At 62.9% G+C, this 20,843-nt stretch overlaps 3 protein-coding genes across 9 annotated transcripts; 2 read left to right on the top strand and 1 right to left on the bottom strand.

Moving 5' to 3' along the window:
• Nucleotides 1–328: 328 nt before the first annotated feature.
• Nucleotides 329–4,946, top strand: TMEM198 (transmembrane protein 198). 5 transcript variants are annotated; one of them, XM_090143835.1, is made up of 5 exons: nucleotides 329–459; nucleotides 2,262–2,512; nucleotides 2,615–3,190; nucleotides 3,310–3,518; nucleotides 3,671–4,946. In XM_090143835.1, the coding sequence occupies exons 2-5, from the start codon at nucleotides 2,323–2,325 to the stop codon at nucleotides 3,815–3,817; spliced, it is 1,122 nt and encodes a 373-aa protein (XP_089999961.1). In that variant the 5' UTR covers nucleotides 329–459; nucleotides 2,262–2,322; the 3' UTR covers nucleotides 3,818–4,946. The 5 variants fall into 5 exon arrangements, with proteins under 5 accessions (XP_089999961.1, XP_089999963.1, XP_089999964.1 ...); XM_090143837.1 differs by lacking the exon at nucleotides 329–459 and adding an exon at nucleotides 782–886; XM_090143838.1 differs by lacking the exon at nucleotides 329–459 and adding an exon at nucleotides 1,150–1,206.
• OBSL1 (obscurin like cytoskeletal adaptor 1) lies at nucleotides 4,894–17,386 on the bottom strand. 3 transcript variants are annotated; one of them, XM_090143827.1, is made up of 27 exons: nucleotides 17,236–17,386; nucleotides 15,421–16,449; nucleotides 14,876–15,145; nucleotides 14,539–14,799; nucleotides 14,110–14,415; nucleotides 13,740–14,012; nucleotides 13,378–13,653; nucleotides 13,026–13,298; nucleotides 11,678–11,950; nucleotides 11,217–11,492; nucleotides 10,865–11,137; nucleotides 10,311–10,586; nucleotides 9,945–10,220; nucleotides 9,523–9,798; nucleotides 9,166–9,447; nucleotides 8,373–8,648; nucleotides 8,021–8,296; nucleotides 7,682–7,948; nucleotides 7,327–7,596; nucleotides 6,992–7,258; nucleotides 6,575–6,841; nucleotides 6,223–6,335; nucleotides 5,944–6,097; nucleotides 5,700–5,861; nucleotides 5,500–5,604; nucleotides 5,162–5,428; nucleotides 4,894–5,030 (listed from the first exon to the last, which is right to left on the bottom strand). In XM_090143827.1, exons 2-27 carry the CDS (start codon nucleotides 16,406–16,408, stop codon nucleotides 5,023–5,025), a joined length of 7,011 nt encoding a protein of 2,336 aa, XP_089999953.1. In that variant the 5' UTR covers nucleotides 16,409–16,449; nucleotides 17,236–17,386; the 3' UTR covers nucleotides 4,894–5,022. The 3 variants fall into 3 exon arrangements, 2 of the variants coding, with proteins under 2 accessions (XP_089999953.1, XP_089999954.1); XM_090143828.1 differs by lacking the exon at nucleotides 4,894–5,030 and having other exon boundaries at nucleotides 5,271–5,428; nucleotides 5,507–5,604; XR_016468205.1 differs by lacking the exons at nucleotides 4,894–5,030; nucleotides 5,162–5,428; nucleotides 5,500–5,604; ... (1 more) ...; nucleotides 5,944–6,097; nucleotides 6,223–6,335 and having other exon boundaries at nucleotides 6,701–6,841; nucleotides 6,992–7,068; nucleotides 7,182–7,258.
• A 607-nt stretch (nucleotides 17,387–17,993) lies between these two features.
• INHA (inhibin subunit alpha) lies at nucleotides 17,994–20,547 on the top strand. The gene is made up of 2 exons (XM_031599581.2): nucleotides 17,994–18,458; nucleotides 19,176–20,547. The coding sequence occupies exons 1-2, from the start codon at nucleotides 18,107–18,109 to the stop codon at nucleotides 19,907–19,909; spliced, it is 1,086 nt and encodes a 361-aa protein (XP_031455441.2). The 5' UTR covers nucleotides 17,994–18,106; the 3' UTR covers nucleotides 19,910–20,547.
• The last annotated feature ends 296 nt before the right edge of the window (nucleotides 20,548–20,843 follow it).

Below are 20,843 nucleotides of genomic sequence, written 5' to 3' on the forward strand. Positions count from 1 at the left end.
GGTTGCTGATGCGTGCCCCAGGGCTCTCTGTAGCACGCAGTCCGACACCTTGGTGCACAGCCCAACACATGCTGCAATTCACAACCCTAATGCACAGCCCAATATACGTCTGACGTCTGAATGCACACTCCGGCACACGTCCCTATACAGTCCGCAATGCAAGCCCTACTGAACAGCCAAGCGCATGCCCCAAAACAGCCCCACTGCACGTCCTGAGCGCGCCCCAACGCACTGCCCCAACACCACCCCCAGCGCCACCCCAGCCCCGCCCCGTAGCTGAAGCCCCGCCCCCTCCCCGAGCCCCCGCCCCCTTCCGGCGAGGCCCCGCCCCGGCGGCGCGGTGACGTCAGGCGGAGCTGTCCGCTCAGCACCGCGCCGCCACCATGCGCGGGGGCCGGGGCCGGGGCCGGGAGCGCCGGGCACCGCGGGGCCGCCGCCGCTGCGTGGCCGGGAGCGCAGGTATGGGGAGGGTGTCGCGCGGGGAGGACCGGGGCGAAGCAGCGAGGAACGCACGGAGCGCCGGCGGCGGGCGGGGCCTGGGAGTACCGCCGGCGGCGGGCGGGCGGGCGGCGGGCGGGGCCGCGGGCGCGGCCGGGGTTCGGGCGAGAGAGGGCCCCGCTCCCGCTGCGGGCCGGGGGAGCCCCGCCGCCCCCGCCTCGAACAAAGAGCGAGGCGGAGCGGCCCGGCAGCCCTTGCGGCCGTCGCGTAGCAACGCCGCGCCGAGCCCGCCCCGCCGGGGGCCGGGGAGCGGGACGGGGCGGGAGGTGGGGGGGAGGGGGCCGGCGGAGCCGGGCCGGTGGGTGCGGGGCGCGGGCGGCGCCGGGCAGGGTGACCCCTGCTACCGCTAATAGGATCGGCGCGTGAGCGGCTTTGTGCGGAGCGTGGGGTAATCCGGGGCGGGACGCGGCGGCGGGGCCGTGGGGCCGCCCGATTGCGGGGGTACGGCGGCGGGGTTCGGCTGTAGGAGCGGTGCCGGAGTCCCGCGACCGGGCCCGGCGGCGCGGCGGCGGCGGGTGGCGGAGCGCCAATGAGCGGCGCGGCGCTCCCCTAGCAACAGAGCCGCGCCAATGGGCGCCCGCGGCCGCCCGCAGCGCTGCCCGCGCCCCGCAGCCCTTCCCCGGTCCGGCGTGGGCTCGGGGTAGCGCCGCTCCGTGCCCTCCTCGCGCCGTGCCCGCCCGCACCCCACGCGGCATCGCCTCCCGGCGGGTAAAGTCCAATCCCGCTTAGCCTCCTCCCGAGGGCATAGGGGCTTAGCAGGCACCCGCCCCCCGGGATTAGGGGCTGCGCTCAGTCCGCCCCGCAGCCGCCGGCGGGCGGTTTGCAGCCGGCGGGGCGGTGGGGAGCGCTGGGGCGGCCCCCGGGGTGCATTTGTGCCGGGGATGGGGCACGCTGTGGTGGCATAATTACAGACCGGTAACGCTCGGGGGGAGGTTGCTTTGAGGCTGCTGTAACGTGGCACTCAGAAGGATAATCGGTTACATGATACGGGTCCCAAACAAACTGAGCCTGGAAGCATGTCCCAGGAACAAAGAGGTGTGGGACCAGCCCGCAGGTGGGAGCGGGCAGACAGAGGGCTTAATTGGGCTTAAGCCGGAGCTGGATCCGTCTTTGCAAGGGATTATGACCCCTCCGTCTGTGCAGGCACCGCAGGAGCAGGGCACCCCCCAGCCCCGTCCTGACCCCCGGGTCAGTGTGAGCAGGGCACAGGGTAGGGGCAGCAGCTCTCATCAGCCTTATGGGTCGGTGTGGGGGCCGGGTGGGGCACACGGACCTGCTTTCCATAAGGACACTGCAAGCTGGAACTGGGATGAAAAATAGCCAGAAATATGATTAGAGGATTGGCGAAAATGCCTTAGAGTACAAGCGTTAAGAGCTCAATCTGTTTAGCCTATAAAAATAGAAGATTGAGGGGTGACTTAATTACTGAGCATAATTACTTCCCAGGCAGAAAATGCCAGGTAGTGGCAGGCTCTCCCATCCAGCAGGGAAAGGCAGCAGGAGTGTCAGCAGCAGGAGATGAACGCTGCCCCTGCAGCTTTTGTCCCCAGCCCAGCCGTGATGGAGCCATTTTCCCACGGATGGGTGCTGGGATTTGGGGCAATTGTCTGAGCTTGGCACGGAGCCTGGCTGGTATCTGGGCCAGGAGCATCACAGGGATGGGATGTGGGGCTGCAGCCTGCTTTGCAGTGGGATGGAGGATGGAGCGGCCCCAGCCAGGTGGGCACCACCTGCATTCCCTCTCTTCCCCCCTCTCTCTGCAGCCAGAGTCAGTGCCAGGGCACGGATTTGCCCACGAGCGATGGGACAAGAGCGAAGCTTTTGATGCCTCTCCCAGGACTCCCCAGAGCCATGACTGCAACTTTGCAGACGCTGCGCTTCAAGCTGCTGCCGCACGACACAGGCCAGGAGTGGGCGCACAGCTGCCAGCAGGAGATTGAGCGCCGCTACCAGGTGGTGCCCTCTGTGGTGTGTGCCATGTGCTGCCTCTTTGGGATCATCTACTGCTTCTTTGGTGAGCCAGGCTGGGGCATAGTAGCTAGAGAGTGAGCAGGAAGGGGGAAATAGGGGCTCCCGATGGCCATGCCTGCCGCTGACAGTGGTGGTCTCTCTGCAGGTTACCGCTGCTTCAAGGCTGTCATGTTCCTGACGGGACTGATGTTCGGCTCCATCATCATCTTCATGCTGTGCTACAAGGAACGGGTGCTGGACACGCAGCTGAGCGTGGAGGCGTCAGTGGGCATCGGGCTGGGCATCGGGGTGCTGTGCGGGCTGGTCACCATGCTGGTGCGCAGCGTCGGCCTCTTCATGGTAGGGCTGCTGCTAGGGCTGTTGCTGGCGGTGGCCACGCTGGTGGTGATGGAGCAGTTCTATCATCCATCCACAGTGTGGATCCCCATCGCGCTGCTGCTGGGTGTGGGGATGCTCTTTGCCGTGCTCACCCTGCAGTGGCAGCGTTTCTTCACCACCCTCTCCACCGCCGTCTTCGGCAGTGCCATTATGACCGTCACTGTCGATTACTTCATTGAGCTCTTCCTGCTGGTGCAGTACATCTACGAGCGCATCAAGGTGGCCCCTGCTCGCCCTGTGTGCTGGTACAGCTGGGTCATCCTGGGCGTCTGGCCGCTGCTCACTGTGCTGGGTGTCCTGGTCCAGTGGAAGGTCACAGCCGAGGGCTACTCTCACACTGAAGGTGAGCAGAGGTTGGGGAAAAAGGGAGAAGGTGAGGCTGGGCACAATATTGAGGTGTCACCAGCGGGTGGTTGGGGTGCAACAATGTTTTGAGGTGCTGACCGCCCCCCTGCCCCACAGTGATCATCAGCCGGCAGCAGCGTCGTGTGCAGCTAATGCGCATCAAGCAGCGGGAGGACCGCAAAGAGAAGAAGAAGAAGCGGAGGCCTCATCACCCACCACCCCACCAGCACAAGGCCCACCCTCCCGAGCCTGCCTACCGCCGCAAGCCCAACCCCGTGCGCCGCTTTGATGGGGACGTGCTCTCCCCAGTGAGTCCCACACCCAGGGTAGAGATCTCCCCAGGCCTTGGCCGGCTATTCCTTCTGCAGGGATGGGACGGGATGGGTTGGGATAGGATGGGATGGGACAGGATGGGATGGGATGGGACAGAGCAGGCCGGGAGCAGAGCCTGCTCATCCTCTACCCCTTTCTCATGCAGAGCTACATCCAGAGTTTCCGAGAGCGGCAGACGGGGCCATCCCTCAACAGCCTCATCGCCAGCTCCCACGCTGTGGTGGACCTGGACTATGACTGCAGCTCCACCGTGCCCCTCACCACAGGCTCCGGCCCCGCCATGCGGGTATAAGCCAACCCAGTGACCTCGAGTGACACCAGCACCCCAGCCTGCTCCCACAGACCTCTTTGGACACATGGGGCTGTTCCTTCAGCCTCGGGGCTGTGGAGGCTATGGATGGAGAACCTTCCTGGGGCAGCATGGGAGCCCAGGATGCCCGTGGGACTCAGCCATGCTGGGGACACCCCCAGGCAGAAACTCAGCCCACGGATTGGGGCTACGAGCACCCATGGACTCAGAGTGTGGTGTGAGCAGCTCTGCTGCACGTTTCCCCATGGCCTGGGCACACTCCTTCTGCACCCTGACACCCTCCTTTCCATGTTCAAGCCCTCCCAGAGCAGCTTCCCATGCCTGCTCCCTCCCCATCATGCCCCACAGCGACTCCCCAAGTGCCTGTCCCCATCTCCCTTCTTCAGAGAGCAGCTCCCCAAGCCCCTGCTCCCAGCGTGACTACCCTGAGCATGTGTGCCCCATCCCACCCCAGGCAGCAGTCCCAAAAGTCTACCGTTAGGGGTTCGTGCCCTACACGCCTTCCTTGCCCCCAGAGCAGCTTTCCTGCCCCCTTCCCCTATTTTCCTGGGCTGAAGTGGGGCAGACTTGGGCAGAGGCTGCCAGGGCATGTGGCTGCTGCTGTGGGGTAACAGCACTGGGGCTCTGCCCCACCTGGGCACTGTGCGCACTCCCCTGAATGTTTTGACGGGAGCCAGGATGCAGCCTTCAGGCAGAGGTTGGGCTGCTTCAGGGACCCCCCGGCATCAGAGGCCATCGCTGTTTTGCTGGCGACTGGATTTTATAGTGGCTGGGGGGCCCTGGGGGCAGTGCCTCTGCAGGGCAGGGCAGGAGCCCCTGCTCAGAGCATCACTGCGGACAGAGGCTCCCGCCTTGTATATACTTCTCTTGCTGTGATTTGTATTAATTTATTACGGAGTGAGCCAGGACCTCCCCGCAGGCGGGATGTGGGGGGACCAGAGTGGGGTGCCCCTGGGTGCTGTCCCGTCCCCGGCTGCCACCCCAGGAACTGCATGTTTCTGCCACGCCGTCTCTGCAGCGCCGCGCCGCCGCCGTCCCCCTTTTCAGCCTCTTTTGTAAATGTGCCAAACGCTGCTGAGGCCATGGCCACACAGTAAAGAGCCTTTCAGAACTGCCGTGCCGAGGTGGGGGCTGCGCCGGGGAGCTGGGGGACCTGAGGTCCGTGCACTCCGTGGGCACCCCAGCTTCTAACTCCCTGCAGGAACAAAGTGTGTTGGGGAGCAGGGGGAGCACAGACTCCCACCCAGGGATCAGATCCCCAAAGCAGGAGTGGGTGGGACAGATGGACATGGGTGCTGGTGCCACTGCATCCCTCTACGTGCTCACCTTCCACCAGGAGCCGTGCGGTGGAGCGGTCATCGAAGGCATCACAGGTGTACGAGTCCTCGTCCTCAGGTCCTACACAGTGGATGATGAGTGTGCGGTAGCAGTCCAGGTTGCAGATCTCATACTTATCACCAGCAAAGATCTCGGTGTTCCCACGCAGCCAGCGCACACGGCCCCGGGCGTGTGACACCATGCACTCCAGCGTTGCCTTGTGCCGTGCCAGCACTGTCTTGTCCCGCAGTGGCTTCACAATGCGGATGGGCAGCACTAGGGCACAGGGGGGGGACATCAGCATCTGCCCCCCATGGCCCCATAGTGCCACCCTGCACGCCTGCTACCTTCCACCTTCAGGGTGGCCTCTGAGCTGGCCGTCCTGGCTGCAAAACGGATGGCACCCGCATCCTCAGGGCGCACAGTGCAGAGCAGCAGGAAGTGCCGTGTGCCTGGAGAGGGGGGTGAAGATGGTTGGGTACATTGAATTCCCACATCCCCCAAAATGGAGTATGGGGCATGCTGCCCAGTGTGGGAGGCACAGCACCTTCTTGCCGTATCTTCACTGTGCTGGACATCTTGATCTTTTCCCCATCACGGAACCACTCGCCCACCACGTCACCATGGGACACCTCACACGTGAACACAGCATTATCACCTTCCCGCACACAGGCATCTTGCAGCTCCTGCACTATGTGGACCTGGTGCTCTGCAGGACAGGGACACAGTGCTGGAGCCAGCTGGGTGCCAGTCCCTTCTGTGGCAAGAAGCTCGGCGGCCAGCAACCATACCATGGACACGCAGCGTGGCGGAGGCTCGGCAGTCACCTGCCTCACAGGTGTAGATGCCGGCATCAGGCAATGCACAGTGGTTGAGCTGCAGGAGGCGGCGTCGACCCGCAGAGTACATGCGGCAGTGGGGGCTCGGCCGCAGCTCCATCCCGTCCTGTGTAGACAGTGTGGTCAAGGTTGGCTGGGTTGGTTCCCCTCACCCTGTGCACAGCCTTGCAGAGAAGGTGGCACCTGGGGGATGAGGCCATCAGCCTGGATGGGGAGCACATGAGCTCTCACCTTGAGCCACTTCACCTCAGCGCTGGGACGGGACAGCTCGCATTCGAAGGTGGCAGCCCCTGCCTCTGGAACCTCCAGGTCCTGCAGGAGCTTCACCATGCTGATGGGAGGCTCTGAGGGGAGACAGTGTGGTGGGAAGGGTCAGTGAGGGAAAGGCATTGGCACCAGGGCACAGGGACAGAGAGCAGTGCGTGGGGTATCTCAGCACTGGGTAGGGACGACCTTTCCCTGGGCACTTCTATAGGCAAGCTCCCCACTGCTAAGCACCCATCTCCTAATGGAAAGGTTGTGCGCCCTGCTCAGCCTTGGCATCACACCCCCAGTGGCATACCCCATTACCCCCGTGCCGTACCCCACACGAGCAGGCGGGCGCTGCAGCGCAGAGTGTCAGCAGTGAAGGTGATGGTGCCTGAGTCCTCCAGTGCCAGCCCCTCCAGCGTCAGGCTGTGCGTACAGCCCATGGCGCTGACCCGGCACGTGGCACTGGGCTTCACCCGCACACCACCATGTGTCCAGACCCCAGGCACACCAGCGTGGGACAGCTCCAGCAGGAAGGTGGCTGTCTGCTTCTCAAAGGTCTCCACGTCAGCCAGCGGCCTCCGGATTGACACTTTCTGGGCTGCGAGGGATAGGGACAGTGCTGACGAGTGGTGCCCTAGCACATAGCCTTGTTATCCCCAGTCCTTGCTGGAGCAATCCCCCAATACAGTCCTTGTTCCTGGGTGCCCCATAGCATCCTGTCAGCAAGATGACCCTGCAAGGTACTCACGCTCCACGCTGAGCTTGCCCTGTGTGCGGTCGTGCAGGCTCTCGCAGCGGTAGGTGCCACGGTCAGAGGGGCTGACACTGCAGATGGTGAGGGTGCGCCGGCACCCAGACTCACACATCAGGTACTTGTCGCTGGGCTGGAGGAGCACGCCTTGCTTCAGCCACTGCACCTCGGCTGCCTCATGGCTCACCTCCACCTCCAGGCACACGTCCTGCTGCTCCTCTGCCACCACATCCCGCAGCTTCTGCACAAACAGCACCTGTGCCTCTGCAGCGATGAGGAGATCAGTGTGCAGCCCTTCAGATGACCCATTGCCCTGTTCCTAACCTACTCACCCTGCACACTGAGCCGGGCTGTGCTCAGCAACCCCTCGGCATTGGCTGTCACAGTGGCCGCGTCGCCTGGCTGGCAGCCCCGCATGGTGAGGCTATGGCACAGCCCATTCCTGGCCACCTGCAGCCGCTCGCTGGGCACGACTGGCTGCCCATCCAGCTGCCATGTCACTGCCACGTCCTCAGGGGACACCATGCACTTGAAGGTGGCATCGTCCCCCTCCAGCACCGTCAGGCTCTGCAGCTCCACAATGATCTCCACCACTCTGCGCACTGAGTGTGGCCATCAGGTCATATGCCCATGGCACAGGGTGGGCACTGAGGTTTTGGGGTACCCAGTCCATGGGGTAATGCTTACCCTGCACCGTCAGCGTGGCCAGCGTGCGGTCATCATTGGACTCGCAGCAGTACTCCCCAGCATCCTCAGGTCCCACACAGCTCAGCACCAGCGAGCGCTCCCGGCCCTGCACCCGGACCTCGCGGCGCGCATCAGGCTCCAGCACCCGCCCATCCTTCAGCCACACCACGTCGCCACGGGCCTTGCACAACTCGCACCACAACACCACTGTCTCGCCCTGCCGTGCCCGCACATCCGAGAGCCCACGCAGAAACTTCACCTGCAGCTCTGCACAGACAGCCATGAGTGTGCACATACCCCCAGCACCGTGCTGTGCATCCCCCTGCCACCAGCGCTCACCCCGCACGCTGATGTCAAACTGCATCTGGTCATCAGGGGACAGGCAGGTGTAGACTCCAGCATCCTCCTTGGCCACATTGCTGAGGATCAGGCTGTGCACACGGCCATCACACCGCAACTGGCAGCGCTCGCTGGGCACCATGAGCTGCCGGGGGCACAGCCAGGTGATGTCAGCTCGCTCCTTGGACACGACAGCTGAGAGCACGGCACTACCACCCTCAAGCACCAGCAGCTTCTCCCGCTCCTCCTGCTTGTTCATAAACAGCACCGGTGCCTCTGCACCAGGAGCAAAGCTCAGTCCGGGGTTGGGGACATGAGTCCTGCTCTGTAGGGGACATCTCCATAGGCTCACCTTTCACATGCAGTGTGAAGTACACCTCGTCGTCCCCAGCATCGCAAAGAAAGGTGCCAGCATCCCCCAGTTCCACTTGCTTGATGGTGAGGCTGCGTGCTGGACCCTCGCTGCACACCAGCAGCCGCCCACCTGAGAGCAGCATCTGCCCATCCTTCTGCCACTGTGCTGCTGCTGTCTCTGGGGACAGCTGGGCCACCAGCGTCACACTGTCTCCCTCCTGCACCTCCAGCGGGCTCTGCGCTTCCTCCTTGTTCACAATGCGCACAGCCTGGGCTGGGAGACATGGGCAGGAATGGCACTGCTGATGGCAGGGATGGCTGCGGTGCCCACTGGTGTGACTTAGGGGCTTGAGTTGCCGTGAGGCTAATGGTGATCATGGTGGAACTATCTGGGGGTCTCTGCAGGACAGGCTGACTGAGGCTGGCAGCTAAGGTCCCTCTGGGGAACAGATCCCAGCAGGGATGCTAGCAGAGCCCACTCCTGCACCCTTCCCAGCTGCTGAATGAAGGACATTGATTTTTGCCCCTTACTGGGAGCTGGGATACCCGCACAGCCTGCTGATACAGGCCGTGCTGATAAAGGCCTTGCTGAGCTCAGCCCTTGGCAGCCAAAGCAGGAGGAGAGGCGCCTGGGAGCCTGCCAAGGATAAATTTAACCAGCCCCTGCCTGGGGGAGGTGGGAGGCATGGGTCTGATGGCCCTGACCTGCCCCTTCCAGGCTGACAGCTCTTTAGGGACAGGGCTCTTGCCCTCACCTGGTTCTGCCACCCTGCTCCTGCTACCCCTCTCACCTGTCACCTCTACGCACGTCACCATGCGGTCGCTGGCAGCATCACAGACGTAGCACCCTGAGTCCCCGGGCTGTGCCCCGCGCACAGTGAGCTCCCGCAGTGCCCCACGGGCCACAATGCACACCCGCTCCCCTGGCTGCAGCTCCCGGCCATCCCGCAGCCAGCGCACGGCAGCATCAGGCTGGGACAGCTCACAGGCCAGCACCAGGTCCTGTCCAGCCACCAGGCAGCAATGCTTTGTGGTGCCCATGTTCCCCACGATGCTCACTGGTGGTTCTGGGGCTGGAGAGACACACTGTGATACTGGGTGCTTGCCTACCCATTCAGTCCATCTCCACTTTATATGTCCCCTGTTACCTTCCACGGTGACGCAGAAGATGACACTGTCGTCTTGGGTGTCACAGAGATACTCCCCCGCATCCCTGTCTGTAGCACCCAGGATGACAAGTGCCCGGCGCTGCCCATCCTCCTCCAGCCGCACATGCCCCGTGTCCTGCAGCTTCTCCCCATCCTTGTACCACTTCACCTCCCCATGGGCGTGTGACAGCTGCACCTCCAGCACCAGATCCTCCATGGCCCGGCAGCGTCGGCAGATTGGCAGTGCATCCCTCTCCAGGATCCTGACTGGAGGGTCTGTGGTTCCGCTCACCAACAGAGCCCACCGTTAGCATTGGCCAGGAGCCCCCACATGAGAGCAGACCCAGAGTGGGATCCTAAGGGGAGGGGGCTGCTGCCACCCTGCCCTGTCTATGCACCCAGTGCCCCAGGTTCTCGCTCACCTGACACCTGGACAGTGAACGTCACCGCATCATCAACTGCATCGCAGAAGTATTTTCCAGCATGCTCAGCTCGGGCAGCAGGGATGAGCAAGCGACGGTGGGCACCATCTTCTTCCAGCACCCAGCTGCCCCCCGCCTCCAGCCGGACACCCTCCCTGGCCCAGCACACGGGTGCATCAGCACGGGACAACTCACAGGACAGCATCACCGTCTCCCCTGGAGACACCTTCACAACAGGTGGAGGTCTCTGTGGCTGCAGGATCTTCACTGGGGGCTCTACAAGGACAGCATGGCACTGGCGCAACATGGCACAGGAGATAAGTGGGAGAGGGGCACCCAGGGTGGTACCGGGGCTTCCTCGCTAACCTGTCACCTTGACATCGAATGAGACAGCTTCATCCTTGCTCTCACAGATGTACTCCCCTGTGTCCTCAGCACTGCTCCTGGGGATGAGCAGGCAGCGCCAGGCACCATCCGCCAGCAGCTGCAAGTTGTCAGTCTCATCCACCTCCAGCCCATCCTTGAACCAGCGCACGGTAGCATCGGGCATGGACAGCTCACAGCGCAGCTCCACGTGCCCCGGCGTCAGCACTGGCAGCTCCAGCGAGCGCTGCGCAGGGTACAGAATCCTCACTCGTGGCTCTGCCAGGGCACAAAGGAAGGAGGTAAGGATGAACATATCCCTGCTTTCCCCCACTGCAACCCTAACTGCAGGGCTGTGCAGGTGCCGGGGCACTGCCTCTTGCCCCAGCACAGTGACGCAACAGCTGGAGGGCAGGAGCGGAGGGAAAATGTCCCATGCCAGCAGAAGTGCGCATGTGCTTATTGTGCACACGTGTCACAGCCAAGAGCCCCTTCCAAGAGCCCATAGATCAGCAGCAGCACACTTCCCCACATGCTATCCCAGCTATGTCACCCACCAGCCACCATGACGTGAAAGGAGGCAGCAGTGTCTCCGGTGTCACAGACGAACTCCCCTGCATCCTGCGGGCGGGCGCAGGGCAGCACCAGGCAGCACCGCGGCCCCTCGCGCTCCAGCACCAGGTTCTCGCTCTCCTCCACCTCCTCCCCATCCTTGTACCAGTGCACAGGGGTCTTGGCATGGGACAGCTGGCACCACAGCTCCACACGCTGCCCGGCCACATAGGTATGCGGGGTCTCCTCATTGGAGCTGACAATCCTTACTGGTGCCTCTGCACAGGACAAAAGGCTCAGTGTGGTGACATGGAGCGAGTGAGCCTCATGCAAGGATGGGCAACCCCAGCAGCTCACCGCTCACGGTCACCACAAAGCTCACGCTGTCATCCCCAGCATCGCATGTGTATGTCCCCGAGTCCGATGGCACAGCCGTGGGGATGTGCAGCCTCCGCCAGCATCCCTCTGACTGGATGCCCAGGGTCTCACTGGGCACCACGGCTTTGCCATCCTTCAGCCAGCGCACAGGGGCACCCGCTGGGCTCACCTCACACTCCAGCAGCAGCGGCAGCCCTGCCAGCAGCTCCTGGAGCTGCTGAGCTTCAGGCACTGGGGCGATGCAGGCCTGCGGGGCTGGGAGAACCAAGAGAACAGGGTACAACTCACTGCAAGACCCACACACAGAGAAGCTGCAGAGGCATAGCTGTGCCCCAGGAAGGATGGAGCAGACCACCCAGCTGAGAAAGCTGCATTCTGTGATGAGGCAGCCAGGCATGCAGTCAGGGCAAAGGGGAGAAGGGGAAGAAATGGGCACCCACCTGCCACCATGATGGTGTAGAAGACGGAGTCACCACCCACGTCGCAGACAAACTCCCCTGCATCCTGCGGGCGGGCGCAGGGCAGCACCAGGCAGCACCGCAGCCCCTTGCGCTCCAGCACCAGACTCTCGCCCTCCTCCACCTCCTCCCCATCCTTGTACCAGTGCACCGGGGTTTTGGCATGGGACAGCTGGCACCACAGCTCCACACGCTCCCCGGCTACATATGTGTGTGGGGCTGCCTCATTGGAGCCCACGATCCTCACTGGTGGCTCTGCACAGGGATGTGGGGCTCAGCATGTTGCATGGAGGAGTACTGACCATGAGCATGCAAAGCCCCGCATTGCACAATGGCTTCACTTGCTCCTTCTTTTCAGTCTGCAAGCCACCACCTTTCCAACATTCTGCATGGCACAGGTGCTGGGGCTGCCCTGCTGGCTCATGCTGTGCTGCTTGGCAAGGGACACCATAGTGTCCCCATTTCTGCTGCCAGCACTGTGCCGTGGGTGCTCAGCCTGATTCAATGACCTGCCCTTGTCCCTGCCCTGTGCCGGGCATCCACATTGTGACCACGCTGAGATGTTTTGGTCGCCTCCAGTGCTCGGTGCCAGCACATAGCAGTGCATTGTGGCATACAGCCAGCCTGCAGGGCCTGACCTGCCCCACGCTGAGCCTACATCCGCCCCGCTCCCTGATCAAATGCTGTGCCCACAGGGGCTGCTAGAAGCAATCACATCACTCCAGACACTGAACCTGAAACCCACTACCTCCTGTTGGGGTCTGCCATTTCCCCATGACCTGGAAGCCCCTCAGAGCAGCAAGCGGCTTTAATCCATTGGGAAGTGGGCAGTGAGCCTGCAGTATGGTCAGCCAGAGTGAGATGGGCTGGGAGCTCTAGCACGTTGATCCCTGCCCTTAACTTCTGTGCTGGGCACCATCAGCTGTCGGGTAGATGCTGTAGGCCTGCAGCCCCGCTGCCTTTCACTAAGCTCAGCCCCCACGGCCTTCTTGTTTGCGGGGCTGTGGATTTGGGGCCAGCAGCGGGAAATCTTTCTCTCCTTTTCAGGTCTCATTTTCTTTTCCCACCTGAGTCACCAACAGCCAGGGCAGCTGCCACATGGTGCTGCTGCCAACAGCCAGTCACCGGTAGCCAGGCAACTGCTAATTTTTAGGGCAGCAATTACCACTGTCCATCAGAGTGGCGTCTGGCTGCGAGTTGCCCTGTGCCAGGTGCTGGGTGCCCCACCTCTATTTTTAGGCACTGGGGTCATGTTTACAAGGTAGCAGATACCATTTTTGCAGGGATTCACAGTGCCCGGTGCCACGCACCCCTCCCACCATGCACTCACCTGCCACCGTAATGGTATAGAAGACAGAGTCACCACCCACATCACAGACAAACTCCCCTGCATCCTGCGGGCGGGCGCAGGGCAGCACCAGGCAGCACCGCGGCCCCTCGCGCTCCAGCACCAGGTTCTCGCTCTCCTCCACCTCCTCCCCATCCTTGTACCAGTGCACAGGGGTCTTGGCATGGGACAGCTGGCACCACAGCTCCACACGCTGCCCGGCCACATAGGTGTGCGGGGTCTCCTCGTTGGAGCTGACAATCCTTACTGGTGCCTCTGCACAGGACAAAAGGCTCAGTGTGGTGACATGGAGCGAGTGAGCCTCATGCAAGGATGGGCAACCCCAGCAGCTCACCGCTCACGGTCACCACAAAGCTCACGCTGTCATCCCCAGCATCGCATGTGTACGTCCCCGAGTCCGATGGCACAGCCGTGGGGATGTGCAGCCTCCGCCAGCATCCCTCTGACCGGATGCCCAGGGTCTCGCTGGGCACCACGGCTTTGCCATCCTTCAGCCAACGCACGGGAGCACCTGCTGGGCTCACCTCACACTCCAGCAGCAGCGGCAGCCCTGCCAGCAGCTCTCGGAGCCGCCGTGCCTCAGGCACTGGGGCGATGTGGGCCTGAGGGGCTAGGAACCCATGTGGAGGGATAAGAAATGTGGGAGTTGCTTCCCACCTGCTGTTCTTTGACTTGTGGGATGCTGGGTGAGCTCACCTTGCACATGCAGCGTGGCCGAGTCCCGCACACTGCTAGCCACAAAGGTGACATGTGCACCACTCTCTCTCAGCCTCGCTGAGCGGATGAGCAGCGAGTGTTCTGTCCCACAGTGCTGCACACTGAAGCGCCCGCTCTCCTCACTTTGCAGCCTTGTGCCATTCAGGAACCACTCGCCCTGAATTGAGGCCGACAGCTCCACAGAGAAGCGCGCATCCTCACCATCCCGCACCCGTGCATCCTGCAGGCCCCTCTCCAGGCGCACAGCTGGCACTGCAGCACAGCATGAGCTCAGCCCCACAGCATGTGAGCACCTGGCACCACGCAGCTCCCACACTCCCACCCGCATGGAGATTCTGTGTCCACTCACCGAGATGCACGCAGCCAGGGAATTCCACAGGGTCACTGCGGCCGTACTTGTTGACAGCACAGACTCGGAAGCAGTAGTCAGCCTCACGGGGCACGCTGTCACCCAGCACCTGCACACGGCCGGGCAGCTCAGTGCTCAGGCACTGCACCCAGCTGCCACCTGCCGCCTCACGCCGCTCCAGAATGTAGGTGCTGGGTGGGCGATGGTGCACATCGGGTGCAGGGCACCATGTCAGCAGGGCTGCGTTGCTCTGCTCCGTGCTCAGCTGGGCTGCCATCGGTGCACTGGGAGGGTCACGCTTCACACCTGGAACACATGGCGCAGTGGGGATTGGAAGGTTCCATCCCATCTCTCTGCCATTTCAGACCTTGGTGAATGGGGAGAACGGAGGGTGCGGGGAGGCCCCATGCAAACCAGCCCAGGGCTTACACTTGACGCGGAGCTGGGAGGATGTCAGTGACTCCCCAACAGAGAAGCAGATGATGCCCGCATCCTCACGGGTGACATGCACCAGCACCAGGAGGTGCGTCCTGCCGAAGCTCTTCAGCACGGCGCGTGGTGACTCATGCAGCTGCAGCCCATTGCGGCTCCAGCAGATCCCCTCCATGGCCTCCCGTGTCTCCACGCAGAAAGCCGCATTCTCTCCTTCCATCACATCCAGCTTCCGCGGCAGCCTCTTCACGATCAGCCCTAGGAGAGGAGACATGTGAGGGCAGGGGGACGCTGGGGCTGCATTATGGGAAGGCAGAGCTGGGCCCGCCCCCACCTCGGACGGAGACCTCAGCAACACTGCGGCCCCGGTCCTTCATCTGGCAGAGGTAGACGCCATCGTCGTCAGTGCGGGCATCGCGGATGGTCAGACGCCGCACCACACCACACTCCTCCATCACGTACTTGTGGCTGGGCTGCAGCTCCCTGTCCTCCAGGAACCAGGAGGTGGGGATGCTCCCGAGTGGCACCTGGCACTCCAGGACTGCATCCTCCCTCTCTGCCACCTCCACATCCTCCAGTGGCACCTGGAACCGCAGCCGGTGCTCTGTTGCCAGGAGAGATGGGTGCTGAGGGTGCTCAGCATCCTCCTGCTTGCCACCCTCCCGTCCCCCTGAACAGTACCCCTGGGAGCACCCATGCATGCGGTACCCCCGCATTCCTCCCATGTCGGCAGCCCAGCCGTGAGGAAGGGAGATGGCAGCCCCCTGTTCCCAGCAGCTATTTTGGGATGTGGCAGCTGGGTGGGAGGCATTCAGTATGGGGCCTCAGGGAGACAACCCCATGCAGGGTATCCAGCACAGCCCCAGGGTGCACACCTACCCTTCACCTGCAGCTGCACGGCACTCAGTGTCTGCCCGGCCGTGTTGGAGGCGGTGCAAACATACAGCCCCTGGTCCCGGGGCCGGCAGTACAGCACCTTCAAGATGAAGTAGCCCTCACGGTCCTCATAGACCAGGTGCCGGCGCCCAGGGGCCACAACCTTACCATCCTTTTGCCAAATGATCTCTGGCTTGGGCTTGCCGGTGACACAGCAGCGGAACTTGGCGTGCTTCCCTGCACTGACAGCGAACGTCTTGGCTCTTGGTGTGCCGTTGGGTGCTGGTGCCCAGGTGTCAGTGCCCACATGCCGCGATCGCCGTGGCTGGGTGCTGTCAGAAGGGGAGCACCAGGGCTCCACCAGGAGCACAGCTGCAGCCAGGGCCTCCTTGGAGCCGCTGCGTGCCCGGCACACATAGACCCCTGCATCTGGGGGTCGGACTCCAAACAGCTTGAGGTAGTACCAGTCCTCAGGCTGCCGGCCCACTGCAAAGTGGCTGCTCTCAAAGAGGTCACACAGCTTGCAGCCATCCTTCTCCCATTCCAGCAGCGGGGAGGGTTGCCCCAACACTCGGCATGAGAAGGTCACATCTTCCCCACGGCACACCCGCACAGATGAAGGCCCCACCAGGAAGGTGGGAGCTCGGCCGCCAGCATGGCCTTCCTCCTCCTCCTCCTCTTGCTGATGCTCCCCAGCCTCCACTCGTAGCGTGGCGGCAGCATAGGTCTCACCAATGCAGTTCTTGGCCTTGCAAACATAGAGGCCGCCATCCTGCGGGGTGACGCAGGACACCCGTAGGCTGTACACATCCCCCTTGGCCTCCACACAGAAGCGGCCCGAAGGCTGGATCGGGGCTGTGTCCTTCTCCCAGAGGACACTGGGCCGGGGGTCACCTGCGATCTGGCACCTCAGCATGGCGTCGGTGCCGCTTTGTGCCGTGAAGGCTCGTGGGTAGGCCAGGAACCGGGGGGCTGCCCCGTGGCTCTCCATCACCTTGGGACTGGGGCAGGAGGAGAGCCAGGAGCTTCAGCCTGAGGACAGAGAGTGGGATCAGGCTGTGGTGCAAGACATCCCAACCAGAGCAACGCTGCATTAAGCTTGGGCTGGGAGGTGGGACCTTCCCATGGGGGCACGGGGCTCGCTGGGTCCCTGCAGTGCTGGGGATGGGGCTGGCTGAGGAAGAACGGGTCCCAGCGTGGCCCTTCCCCACCCGCTGGGGCATTCCTGCAGTATCGGGTGGTGGCAGAGCCGCATTCCTGCCGCATCTGGACTGGCTTAGTGCACAGGTGCTGATAAGGGGCTGTCATGGGGCTGGAGGCATCCGGACGCATCCGGGTGCTTCCTGCCTGGCTCAGTGGGGGGCATGGCAAGAGGGGCCCTGTCTGAGCATGGTCCCAACTCCAGCCCCTGCACGTCCAAGGCCAGGACTGGACATCACTGCAGGGTGCAGAGGGACAAAGGGAGAACAAGTCCTGCTTTCGGAGAGTACCACTTCCATGTCCAGTGCTGCAGGTACTCATGCCCATGCACCATGTCCAGCAGTAGGGCTCTGTGCTTGGAGCCTTTCTTGGGCAAGCGTAAACCTCAGCCCCTGCCTGTGCTGCGGCCAGCGCTGCACAGAGGTTTCTCTGTCCCCCTCAGGGAGAGCAGGGACAAAGAGAAACCCAGCCATTCCCTGGTTGGGCTGAAGGGGAATGTGGGACAGAACTCATCCCCGGGGGCCAGGGTCAGGTTCCCCCCCAAGCCGCGCCAGTACACACAGCCTCCCCCTCCTCCAATCACCCTGCCCAGCACCATCTCCTGCCTCGGGCACCCACCTCACACCAACACCTCTGTCCTGCAGCTCTCGGTGCCAGCACCCCACTCTGCTGCTCGCCCAGCTCTGCTCCCCAGCGTCAGCATGCAGGGACTGACCGTTAGGAATGCCTGCAGCTGCCGTCCCCAAAAATACCCTCCGATGACACGGCAGGGTGATAAGACTGAGCCTGCTCCATGCAGTGCCTCGACGGGGCAGGGCTGCCCTATGTATAGCACCAGCAAGCAGGCAGCACAGCAGCAGTGGGGTGCAGTAGACCCGTTCCTGATGGGTGTGGGTTCAGCCCATGGCAACGTGCTGTGCACAGCACACAGCATAGAGATGGGATATGCTGCAGCCAGACAGCCCAAGTGACACTGTGAGACCCTTCTCCCATAACTGCCATAGTGTCCCAACCTCTGTCTGATGCTGTCCCCAGCCATGGCCTGTCCCCAGGCAGAGGCTCCCTATTCCCACCCTTCCTAGTGTTCCCAGGAGCCCAGTTGCTGTGGCAATGCCACTGCTCTGAACCTTGCATTCTTGGGGTGTCCCATCCTTACCCACTATGAGGGCACCCAGCCTGCCACTGCCATGTGCTGCCCACACTGTTTCTCCACCCAAAGTGCACCCTCAGCCTCCTGCTGGCCCCCAGACTCCAGCACGGAGGCACCCAGCCGCAGGCCCCCACACCCCTTCCATCCCTCCCTGCCCCCAGCCCCACGCACTCACCACTCCAGCAGCATGCACCCCACCCACCCCCCTGCCTGGGCGCCGTCCCCCCCCAGACCACACTGTCCTTGCAGTCCTCACATTCCAGACGTCTCAGTGCTTTCACTGCCCAGAGATAATATTCACGGCGAGCAGACATTTGCGTCAGTGTCAGATACGTCTCAATGCCACCCTACCCCAGGGGCAGCGCAGTGGGCAGAAAGGCTGGGCTGGCAAGTAGGAGCCCACGGCAGAGCCTCTCAAGCTGCCCCACGGCCATGCTGCTCCTCCTGCACCTGCTGCCTGCCGTGCTGCCTGCCAGTGCCCTGGGCAGCTGCACCGGGGCTGGTGCCGACCGGCAGCTTGTCCTGGCCAAGGTGCGGGCACGGGTGCTGGAGCATCTGAGCCCCCCCCCAGCCATGCAGGAGCCCCAAAAGGACGCGAAGAGGGTGCATCGTAGAGATGTCCTCGAAGAGGTGGAGGTGCTACCCGAGGAGCAGGAGGACACATCCCAGGTGATTCTCTTCCCTTCCACAGGTGAGAGCCCTGGTGGGATGGAGAGCATGCAGGGGGTGTGGTGGGTGCTGCTTTGGGGCAATCGGGATGTGGCAGGGCCAGGTGACAGGGAGGTGACATAGGAGAGTGCCCAGAGGTGGAACAGGGGGCTACAGAGAGATGGGGATGGCTTAGGAGCGGGCAGGGCTGGACACTGGAATGGGATGGTAGAGAATGGGGCAGGGTGCTGGGAATGGGGTGCTAAGTGATGGGGTATGATGTTGAAGGATGGAGTGGGATGCCTAGGGATGGGGCCACAGTCAGATGCTCAAGGTTGCAACAGGATACACGGGGTTGCAGCAGAGTGCAGGAGGACAGAGCAGGGCACAGTGGAATGGATACACCATCACCAGACCATCCCAGGGTATGGAGGGGCTTGGTGACCTCACTAGGCAGCTCAGCCAACCCTGGCCATATGAAGCAAGTGGCTGAATCCCCCCTTCCCAAGGCCACGGGGTGTCAGGTGCCGCAGCTGTGCCTGGCTGGCAGCACAAGCCAGGCAGAACCTTGCACAGGGCTGGATCTGCTGCAAGGTTTGGCTGCAGGACACAGAGCAGCAGGTTCCATGTGGCACTGGATGTTATCAGCTCCCCTGTGCCTGCAGCAGGGCAACCTGCCTGTGCCCACGGATGCCCCCCTCGGCACCTGCAGGTGCCCCCACGCTGGGGCATGGCACCCTGAGCCACTCTTTCCCCACAGATGTGCCGTGCGAGCCCACACAGCCAGATAAGTTGCTGGAGGAAGAAGGCATCTTCACTTACCTCTTCCAGCCCTCGGAGCACGTCCTGAGCCGCACGCTGACATCCGCCCAGCTCTGGTTCTACAGCGGCACCTCAGCTGCTCCCAACCACTCGGCCCCCGCTGTGCTGACCCTCTCACCGCAGGGCAGGGTGCCAGTGGTGGCCACAGCATTGCAGACATCGGAGCACTGGACGGTGTTTGACTTTGGCCCCGATGCGCTGCCCCAGCTGGCACAGCCGCTCTTCGTGCTCCTGGTGCGCTGCCCCAGCTGCCCTTGCCTGGCTGACGGGGACAAGATGCCCTTCCTAGTGGCCACCACCCGTGCCAAGGCAGCTGGGCGGACTCGCCGCTCCGCTGTGCCCTGGTCACCGGCTGCACTCAGCCTGCTGCAGCGCCCATCGGAGGATGTGGCTGCCCACACCAACTGCCGCCGGGCGTCCCTCAACATCTCCTTCGAGGAGCTGGGCTGGGACAATTGGATCGTGCACCCCAGCAGCTTCGTTTTCCACTACTGCCACGGGAGCTGCGCCGAAGGCCATGGGCTGAGCCACCGGCTGGGTGTGCAGCTGTGCTGCGCCGCTCTGCCTGGCACCATGCGCTCGCTGCGCGTCCGCACCACCTCCGATGGTGGCTACTCCTTCAAGTATGAGACGGTGCCCAACATCCTGGCACAGGACTGCACCTGTGTCTAGTGGCTGGCACAGCATGGCTGAACCCGCGTGGGTCTCCCTGCTGCCTCTGGACTGCCCCAATGCCAGATGATGAGCCCATCCCATGGATGGAGGAGTCACTCACATGGGCACTGCACAGCCCAGGGCAGGGAGAGGGACCCAGGTGGAAGTTTTGGTGGTGCCACCCTCCCTGTGACAGCCAGGGTTTCATGGTTCCAGGCTGTGTGGGTGCTGCAGCCCTGCCCCAGGGCTGTGCCAAGCCCACAGCACGCCAGCTGTGCCCTGCAATGGCAGCCCAGTGCCTGAAGCCAGCTCACCCATCTCTCTCCTCCCACAAGAAAGACAAGCTGCAGAGCACCGGCACCTCCCCCTGCTCCCAGAGACAGGACAGGGACAGATGGATGTGCCAGGGCATGTCCATGCTGGGGCTCACACAGGTGGCGAGGCTGGTGGCACGCAAGCAACAGCAGAACCTGTTTGCAAGATCAGTGAGGCAAGAGAAATAAACTTGTTTTCTTTACAAAAGCAAACTTTGAACATCAGCTTCCATCAGGAACAGCCTCAGAGGCAGTGCGGTTATGGAGCGGGGTGCAAACCCAGAGGGCTGGAGGAGGGAGGGGAAGGGCGAGCTGTGGGCACTCAGCAGCATAGCATGGTGCTCTGCAAGCGGCCCCGCTCTGCTCCAACATCCCAGGGAGGGCACTGGTGGAAGCGCCAGGGGTGATCTATCCTGAGCAAGGGGAGAGCCAAAGAGCAGCATCTGTCCCTCCAGCTGCATTGGGATGGGGAGCACAGGGAAGCCCTGCTGAATCCACAGCTGCGCAGGAATGTGGCAATCGGAGCAATCCTTCTCCTGCCACGCCAGCAGAGGCTGCCTTTGGCCGAAGCCGCCTCCGCACAGTTGGAACAACTGAGTCACCCCGGGCCAAGCAGGGCGTCCCCATCCCACCACTGC

Source organism: Phasianus colchicus, chromosome 7, assembly GCF_987193195.1.
Source record: "Phasianus colchicus chromosome 7, bPhaCol1.hap1.1, whole genome shotgun sequence".
NCBI lineage: Eukaryota > Metazoa > Chordata > Aves > Galliformes > Phasianidae > Phasianus > Phasianus colchicus.

Coding starts and splice junctions, on each gene's coding strand:
- TMEM198 (XM_090143835.1), top strand. CDS start 2,323: ATGCCTCTCCCAGGACTCCCCAGAGCCATGACTGCAACTTTGCAGACG. Junction 2,513..2,614: donor GATCATCTACTGCTTCTTTG/GTGAGCCAGGCT, acceptor GTCTCTCTGCAG/GTTACCGCTGCTTCAAGGCT. Junction 3,191..3,309: donor GGGCTACTCTCACACTGAAG/GTGAGCAGAGGT, acceptor CCTGCCCCACAG/TGATCATCAGCCGGCAGCAG.
- OBSL1 (XM_090143827.1), bottom strand. CDS start 16,408: ATGGAGAGCCACGGGGCAGCCCCCCGGTTCCTGGCCTACCCACGAGCC. Junction 13,299..13,377: donor CTTTGTGGTGACCGTGAGCG/GTGAGCTGCTGG, acceptor TGTCCTGTGCAG/AGGCACCAGTAAGGATTGTC. Junction 6,336..6,574: donor CGCCCGCCTGCTCGTGTGGG/GTACGGCACGGG, acceptor GTCTCCCCTCAG/AGCCTCCCATCAGCATGGTG.
- INHA (XM_031599581.2), top strand. CDS start 18,107: ATGCCACCCTACCCCAGGGGCAGCGCAGTGGGCAGAAAGGCTGGGCTG. Junction 18,459..19,175: donor GATTCTCTTCCCTTCCACAG/GTGAGAGCCCTG, acceptor CTTTCCCCACAG/ATGTGCCGTGCGAGCCCACA.